The sequence below is a fragment of the Poecilia reticulata genome, linkage group LG15, assembly GCF_000633615.1.
Source record: "Poecilia reticulata strain Guanapo linkage group LG15, Guppy_female_1.0+MT, whole genome shotgun sequence".
Taxonomy (NCBI): Eukaryota; Metazoa; Chordata; class Actinopteri; order Cyprinodontiformes; family Poeciliidae; genus Poecilia; species Poecilia reticulata.
In genome coordinates, this window is record NC_024345.1 from 4,366,625 (window position 1) to 4,376,109 (window position 9,485).

Consider the following 9,485-nt stretch of genomic DNA (forward strand, 5'->3'; position numbering starts at 1 on the left):
CTCAGTACTAGATGTGGTCTCAACAAACCCATGACACTTCAACAATATTATTTTACCTTTTATCTGGAAATAGTGTGTTTATTCTTGCCATACAGTCCTCTGTATTAAGTATTGCTCGAAAGGTCTTGCCATACCAGTTTATTCCTCTGTATTTAGTTTAGTTTCTTAGTTTATTCTTGCATTTTGTTCTTCATTCATTTCCATTTAGTTTCATTTGATTAGTATTATCCTCTCCTGGTTTATTGTTATGTCCACTTTAGTTTCTTTCCAGTTGCTACATTTATTTTATCATTTATCCATTACGAGACGAATAATATAAGACGAATAATATTCACACATCACCTGCTGCGCCGCCTAATCGTCATATGTTTCACATCATGTGTTGATTTTTTCACTGTTCAGCGTCGGATTCTCTGTTTTTATGCCATAATTCACATCTAGTTCGTCGCTCCATTTTATGTCCCGCTTCTCCTGTTTCAGAGTTTTGAGCAATGAGCGTGTCTTTTTTTTTTTTAACCCTCTAAGGTACAGGGCGGTCGGGATGCGTATCGACGGGGAAAAGGCAAACTGATATAAACCTTTTAAAACAACGGAAAACAATTTCGGTATTCTGATTATTGAAATTTAAGTGTTGTGGTACCGTTGTTCTATCACACCCGTTTCATACCGGAACACTTACAGCACCGGTGTTAACGCTATAAAACGAACGCTCTCTATCGTGGTATCACCCATGGCGGGATTTCTTTATTTAAATTGGTTCATTTTTCAGAGGGATACAAAGTGAATGTATCATGATTTTAGTAATTACATGTTTATAAGAGCGATTTTCTGTTGTCCTTCCATGGAAGTGKGCARCTTTCAAACGGAAATAAAACACTTTTTAATATAAGTTGCTGCTTTGATATGATCACAGAACTGCCAAAACATATGTACAAAAATCCTCAATAAAACATAAAATATTAGAAAATCAGACACCGGACAAAGTGAATCTCAGCAACGTCATCAGCCGGTGTAACGCTGATCTGATGTGGTGAAGCTACTAGCAGGAGCGGAGCTATGCCAAGAAGCTACAAACACTGAATAGAAGAAGAGCTGCCATCGATACAGTTGCAGCCAAGCATGATTTAATGTTACACAATACAGTTTTAGGAAGTTGCTCAAAGTCTAAACTGGTATTGTTGTGATTGTAAGGTGTAAATACTTCGACCAAACGCCCCCCAAAGAAATCCCAGCGCCCCCCTTTTGTAAAAATATCCGCCAGCTTCCCGTCTTGTCCTCGCTAGAAGAAAGAGGACTTCTAGCACTTGTTTTTAATTCCTTTCTCAAGTTAACGTGTTTCTTTACCGGGTGAGACAAACTCCATCTTCTTTCATATCGCATTTGATTTAATCGCCAAACCGAACGCATGCGCTTCATTTCTACAAACCGTTTTACAGTCATTGGTCAAGAACACGGGAGCTAGCATTCTGATTGGCAGACATCTTTGTCTATTATCTACAGTTTAGTTGAGGCGGGCCGTTTGGTCCAATGCTCGCTTTGCTTGAAAAGCCGGAAATCCGGCCCCCGACCGGAGCTCTTTAAGCCCTGTGGGTTTCAGTTTCAGACAGAATGGAAATAAATTAAAGATTAGGTCAATTAATTCAAAGAACAATGCCCTTTTTTGGGAAGTCATAAAAATGAAATACTACATCCATAAATTAGAACTTATTTCAACTGTTTGAGTTGCTTTATATTAACAAAAATCCATTCAGACTCAGATTGCACTGGGATGATTCTAACTAGTCTGCAGAAATGATACTAACCACTGCTAATCTCTTGAGAAACCAACCTGTAAAAAAAAAAAAAACTTGATTCATACATTTTTTTTCCAGAGATGAGAAGTGCATTGGAAAGGCAACAACGTATTTAAGAACGCCCAAAAACATTGTTAGTGGATTGACCCTCCGACTTTCAGAAAACGATAGTTTCATCACATCTTCATGCTGATTTTTACTGAGTATTAATGGTCAAACACTCAACAATATTTAGCATCATACTTTCACACGCATAAAAAAGGAAATTTGGGGAGAATGGTGTCAGTGACGGATGAAGGAGGAAAGAGGTGTGAAGGAAGGATTCCATCTCAGACCACCAATGTCAAAACACGGTGTATTGACCGCTAGGAGATAAAACTCAGCGTTTTACACACACACACTCATTGGCATCTAACAGATCGATGGGACACTGAAGCCTGCTATGAGGAGGGCCCCAGAAGACTCTGACTAATAAGCCCTATAGCTGACAGGCTGCAGGGTGTCTCCACATGTGTGTGGAGGAGTGTATTAGGCATCCAAATACTCAACGGCTTATTCAAGTTTCACTACTTTTGTGACAAAGTGGCTGCTTTGTTTGCATATTTTTGATTACATTTTATGATAAATAATTTTGTCAATCACAGGAATCTTTATCTGCAGACATAAAATAGATTAAGGCAACCTAGGACATTTTTAAACACACAATTCAAGTGATATAAATTAACAATAAAAAAAAAAAAAACGTAATTATTTTTGTAAAATAAAAGAAAATACTCATTGTGGAGTGGAATAAACGAGAACTTCATCACTCAGTCGACTAGTTTGGTTCTCCTGCCTGTTAAAGCGAGCATGAAGATTGAAATAGCGTCTAAAACCTCTAAGAAACAAGATTGCGGCAGCTTTGGGTCTGTGAGAAACCTGCCTCAGCCTGATGATATGTTGATAGCTGGAAAGGAAGACATTCTGCAGCTCAACTCATTGGCAAACAGCAAACAGAAATTTCTTTTTCTTTTCTTTTTGTTTTTTTTATTTACACACTTTTGATGTGGCACTTTAGAAAATCCTTTTTTCTTCTTCTTCTAAACACAAATTCTATCCAGCACACTTTTCTCTTTTAAGCCATTTAATGTTAGAAACGACTAACTGTTCTCGACGCAGACTCCAGGGGGAAAAAATAAAAATAAAAAAAATCAACCAATCAGGAGAAACACTCAGGCATAATCTGCTCAGTGAATCTGGCGGTAAACCCTGAACACAAATGAGTCGCTATATTAAACTGCTGTGAGTAAAGTGTTTGCATGCAAATTCCCCCTGAAGGCTCGCAAATCTAAACGCGCATTCCAGCGCGCAGGAAGTGAATGACGGAGCCTGAATAGATAAGGACACTGCGTGCTCATGCTGTGCGTATATTGATTGGTAATGATTAGTTTTATTAGAGAAGCCGAGACACTTTTCCTTGCAGAAGTCTGCTTTTGAGCGTGCGCGTGTGTGTGTCTCACTTACCATGAGCCCACCAAGGCAAGTCATACCTCCTCCTAACTCGCACACTGCACCCCTGGGAGACAGAGAGGAGGAGAAAGAGAGGCAAATCGGGGTGAGATTTACTTTAGTGAGGAAAAAAAAAAGAAACAGCAGTTTAGTACTAACACACACGTGCTGTACAGTAGATCTGAGCAGATATGGAGAGACACTCCGGCGCGCTACGCTATGAGCCCGGGCAGATACACAAACAGTAAACACAGCGGGGTAAGAAATATCAATTCAACCATCAACTTGAAAGCTGAATGCTGAACACTGAGAAGCACAAGCTCAATCAGCAGGATATCTGAGGAGCACACACACACACACACACACACACACACACGCGCACGCACACACACAAAGTCCTGCAGCTTGTCTGCTCACTCAACCCCTCTCCTCATCCTCCTCCTCCTTTCATCTCCCCAGCCCCTCCATCTCTGCCCCTGTCCTCTTTCATCCCCCCCCCACCTGCCCCATCCCTCCCTTCCTCCTCCCTTTCCTGCTGACCTTCACTACACCGCTCTGATCAATAACCCCTCTTCTCCTTGCCTCCCGCCTCTTGAATGTTAAAACAGGAAATCAAAGGGTGACGTTCCACCTTGAGTGGAAATTAAAAGTGCCCGGGCGCTTTTCAGCCGTGTGCCACAGGGCAGCCCTGATGCACGGCAGACAACAAGACGGGGAAAAGAGCAGAAGGCGCAGAAAAGGAAGAGAAAAAAAAATGCTCCGGTGTCAAAGCGGTAAATGTTTGCGAAAGATAAAAAGCAGCGTTTTTTTGTTTTGTTTGTTTGTTTGTTTTACCCTACAACTTATAGAGAATCTTCGTGAGCAAGCATCTTCTGAGTAGGTATGAGATTCTCGTATTATGATAACGTTATGGTTTTGTAGCATTCGCAGAAGAATGCAAAACATGATTGTTTAGCAGTACAATTGTTTGTACTGCTAAAGACAATGCAGAGAAAATGTTGGCGTTGCTCCTTTCACACAAAGTGAAATTCAAAGTTGCTTTGCAGAAAAACAGAAACAGAGATAAGACACACTGAAGCAAAAGAAAATTCAAATAAAAAGAAAAATAACCTTAAAAAAGGCCAATTTAAGCAGATAAAAAGACAAGGTGCAACATAAATAAAGTAATATTTTGAGGTAAACTGAAGGACACAGTAATGTTTATACTCATGACTTAAAGAAGCAAGCAGATAAATACAAAGTTTTTATCATAGTATTTGTACTTTGTAGAACCTTACAGCAATTGCCCGTGAATTGAGAAGTGGCCCGAGAACAGAGCCTTCAGGAACCCAACATGGGTTTATGTTGACCAAGTGACACCAAGCAGTTCTGACTTGTCACATAAAACCTGAACCACTTTGGTCCAGAACCACAGTGTCCTGCCTACTCTTCCGATCTTTCAGGATGTAACAATATTATGCAGAATGCTACAGTTATAATGTTAGTAGCTTCACTTCTTTAAGAATAAATAAATAAAAACATGGAATTAATGAATTAGAAAGGCAAAAAACCTTTACATGTTTCTTTATATTCTGTAGGTTTAGCTATTAGTGACTAGAATTGTGTCCAAATGGGTACATGTGTTTCTTTTGTAAATAAGCCTTCAGCCTGCTGACCATCAGTCCACAGCGATGGCTGGGGGAGAGGCAGCACAGCCAGAGAAAACTAGTGTAATTGATGGACTTACATTAGTGATTGTTAAATCTGTTTAAAAACATAAATAAATAAAAAGATTTTGTGACAATAGTCGCCTTTATTCATGGGAATTCATGTAGATGCCGCTCACAGCCTCCCTTTTGCCCTCAGTTGCACTACGACTTCTTCCCCACATCAGACTGTGCACAGGGTAGTTAGCATGGCCACCACTGATATAAACATCCATCCATCCATCCATCCATCCATCCATTTTCTTACACCCTTCTCCCTTAGTGGGGTCGGGAGGTGCTGGTGCCTATCTCCAGCTAACGTTATGGGCGACAGTTTTTCTTTAACAGTAATTTCTTGTTTGTTTGTTTTTCACCATTACCATGGCTAGCGCAAACTAGCAATCATGAGCAGTATGTACACTAGCTTGATTGACAGCACTAAGCCCCTCCTCTTGGCTCTGACTGGCGGTTTGTGACTGAGCGTTGGATTTTTGGAGATGGCAGTAGGACCACCCACAGAGCGGATGCAGAGGAGCTTCATTTTTAACATTTTGTTAAAACCGTCACATTTTTAACAAAATGTAAAAAAAACACAAAAAAAACTAAAAGTTATCAATGCAGCTTTAATTGGTTTACTTTTCATAGTCTGTAGGTTCACTTATTATTTCGCATGTGAAAATATTTCCGAGCAGCAAAATGTGTGTCTCTTGTAACCAAGGGCAAAGTGTGTAGCAGCCGTCCCCACTGGCAACAGGTTGGGGTGGGGTAACACTTTGTAACTCCTAAAGCTTTACAAACAGGCCAGAGAAAGAACTGTGGCCACTTTCTCCCGCATCTCAGACAATGACTTTGAACCGCTGAAACATGAAAACGTCAGCAGAAAAAAAACAAACCACAAAACAAAACCGTGAAAACTCACTTGAACGTGTGCCGCTTCTGCAGACAGTAATGTGCCATCACCTCCTCAGAAGGCCACACACCTGCATCAAAGACAGCAGGAAAAGGAAATCAGTCAATTAAAATGCCCGACAGATGTCATATCCCCGCCACACAAACGAAGCATCTCTGGTGTGAAGACACACACTTGGATCCCTGTGTGTCGCGACATCACAGAACATCGGCATTGATATAACACCCAGGAAAACACAATGGCCGCTCCATCCAACATAAAGGGAGGCATTGTGATTTTTCCAGTCTGTGTTCATTTGCTTCTGTTGTGGCTTCCACCTTGCCTGTGATCCAAGGCTTCTTTCTCTGTCTGCTCGTCTGTCTCTCCGTCCGTCCCTCCTAAATCCCTGCAACACACTCCCTCGTTGGCCATTGTGTATGCAAGTGTGTAGGAGCGAGCGTGTGTGTGTGTGTGCGTGTGTGTGTGTGTGTGAGACAGGGCGTCCGGTGTGTGATAATCACAGTGTGCAGGCCTGCCTGGCTTATCACCTACAGTCAGCCCTTCTCCTTCTGTCGTGCGTGTAACGCGCGCGTACACGCACGCACACACTCAATCCAAACTATTTCCCCTTCGCTTTTTATTGCACACACATGCACAACCGGAGACAAATACGCACATCTTGGCAGCGAAAGAAGTAAACATTCATTTGAATAAAACTTCAGCTTCTGGCTTTGAACAAGAAGGTTCGCCTTGGCCCTGCCTGCCGCGTAAAAGTGTGTGCGCCCGCGATTCTCTCTCTCTCTCTCTCTCTCTCTCTCTCTCTCTCTATCTATCTCTGTGTGTGTGCGCGTGTGTGTTTGCACAGTTAAGTTTTTGAAAAAGGAGAAAGACTGAGAGGATATAGAATAAGTTGGAGAATGCAAAAAGGCGAGCGAAGGAGACAGAGGAAAATGAGCGAGGTAAAAGGGGAAGAGAACGAGGGAGAGGCTGGTGGAGGAGAAAGAAAAGGTGGTAGTCGATATAATAAGCGGCTTACAGACGGTCTCTCATCACCTCATGGGGCAGACATCCCTGCTCTCTCCTTCTCCCCTATTCACTCTTTCACTAACTCTCCCGGTGCCCTCGCTCCGGTCCGCCAAGATTAGCTCAAGCAAGCAGGATTTAATAATGCCTATTGATAAAATGTCCAAATATTCCTCTTCCCCATTAAAAAAAAACTCTTTAAAGTGTGGTGTGACAGCATACACACACACGCACACACACTCACACACAGTTCTGAAGTGGTAAATAGTGTCAAGACATGAGCCAAAGTGACATTTTAAATTTCATCTTCTCATTTGTCCTCAGAAAAGAGTTTTGTCACAAGACATGGAAAACTTCACAGTGTGGCGTCAGTCTAGCAGTTCTGTGGTTCACCAAGAGCAAAGCTCGTCTACATTTGGGTACATTTGGTAAATACTAAAATGAGTTTTCATTTGTTTGCGATCCAAACTAACGAGGCCCTATAATGAGTCAACTTTGGGATGATTTTTACTGTCAAACCTAATCCAGTAGATTTGGAAAACAAACTCAAGTGCAACATGAAGTAGGCTATGGGTGTTTCCATAACTGAGAGATTTGTTTTTTTATTGGAGACCAAAGTTGCAAAAAATTTTTTTTGTTTTATTTTCAGCTGCTGTGGTTCAAATGTACCAAACCCTTTGAGCGACCAGTTAGCCCGCTCAGCAAAAGACCAAACAAAAGCAATTTCTCCCGCTAATGCTGAACACATGCATGCTCACAACAATATTCTTTAGAGTGATGAGTCAAAACTGGAACTTTGTTTTTATGGTTTCTGTTTTTATTACATCTACCATTTCAGCAACAGAACATCATGCCTACAGTCAAACATGGTGGAGGTATGGTGATGGTCTGGGTCTGTTCTGCTTCTTCAAGACCTGGATGACTTACCACAACAGATGGGAGCAAGAAATTCACTTTCTAACTGAAAATCCTAAAGAATGTCTGACCATCAGTCTTTAGATCAAACACACTTGGTTTATGTAGCAGAGCAATGATCCAAAACAGGGCAAGCCCACCTCTGAATTATTTAAAGACAAAACGAAAAAGAACAAAAAATACAACTTTAGACTCGGCCATTACCTGTTACATTTCCACCCAAAAATCCTTCAAAATCATTCTGCAAAGAAATAAGACCCTAAATTTCTCCACGGATTCATTTTAATTTACCTAAAGCCTTTAATGTCAGATGTTGCTGAAAAGCTTGGCATAGCCATTTCTCATGTTTAGAATAGGATTAGTTTTTCAAATAGGGCAAGCTACATTTTTAAGTAAATAAAACAAATGAAACTTGCTATCTGTAGTTTTGTGTCATGTTATCTGTGTCTGATGTTAAAATCTGCTGATCAATAACAGAACAGATCTATAAGCGGGCTAATATTTTTTTTTCACTATTCCGCCTGACCTTTCATCTGCTTGCAGAGTTAAAGAATGCAGTAAACCCCTTGCATCCCTCTTGACCTCTATAATAATAGATTGTTAAAGGAAGCTGAGATTATTACAGCCAATCCCTGCCACCCACTATGGGTTGAGTTTCAACTTTTGCCATCAAGACAGAGATACAGGATTAAACTCCGTAAAACCGACAGACTGAGGAAATCTTTCATTGCTACTGCTGTCAGACTGATAAAGTGCAGCATGGCGAGGACTTCACTCAGCCTCCTTTTCTGAGCTGAAAGATTGTTGTTGACGAGATTGTTGTTACTTTTTGTACCTGCTGAGCAAACTGCCTTTCAGGGACAATACGGTTTAACGGATCTGAACTGAGTTGCTAATAGCTTACAAAGGCGTTTTTAGGTTTGTAGCAGCTGCAGTGAGGCATTAAGCAAAACAGAATGTACACACTGAAACCAAAAATGTGCTGCTTTTCTTATTTGACTCATCAACTATAGTTATATATAACAGAAGAAAGCTGGATAAGATCTGAACAAACAGAAAACAGTTCAATGCCCTTAAAGGATGTCGTTATTTTTAATGTGACTTTTACAAAAAATGTGTTTTTTACATATTTGTGAAAACTGTCACTATGTGGGAGCGACAATATAAGACAAATAAGACTGAAAACAAAGAAACAAAAAACAAAAATAAATTAAGATTCTCTGCCTCCTCTGGTCAGAAAAAACCTATCAGAGCAAGGAGGAGGGTCTTAGCGCTATCAATCATGTTTGTTTATGCGCTGCTCACTTCATCCCCCTTACATTTATTCCCTCACAATGGAGTCTGCCATGAATGCTGAGGCTAGTTAGCATGGCCACTGGTGACACAGATAAACAGTTGTTGCTGTTAAAGTAAGTTGTTCCTCTGCCATTAGCACATTGAGCAGTTCATACATGAGCTTGATTGACAGGACTAAGATCCTCCTCTTAGCTCTCATTGGTCGTTTCTGAGCGGGAGCGGTGCATTTCTGCAGATGGCAGTTGGAACACAGCTTGATTTTTTCACAGATTATCTGTCATAACATAATGACAGTTTAAAGAAATATGTAAAAAAAAAATTATAAAAGTTACACACAGCAGCTTTACAGATTATTTAAAAAGCATATCTTAATATCTTGTTTTAATTTTCACTAAA

General features: G+C 40.7%; 1 protein-coding gene across 1 annotated transcript in view; it reads right to left on the bottom strand.

Annotated features, from left to right (window-relative positions):
- The window catches only part of camkmt (calmodulin-lysine N-methyltransferase), a 111,555-nt gene that overhangs the window by 36,039 nt on the left and 66,031 nt on the right, over nt 1-9,485 (bottom strand). Inside the window, exons 4-5 of the mRNA XM_008428730.2 lie at nt 5,886-5,946; nt 3,297-3,348 (exon numbers count right to left, since the gene is read on the bottom strand). Coding sequence (XP_008426952.1) covers nt 3,297-3,348; nt 5,886-5,946 — 113 coding nt within the window. The remainder of the gene's footprint in view (nt 1-3,296; nt 3,349-5,885; nt 5,947-9,485) is intronic.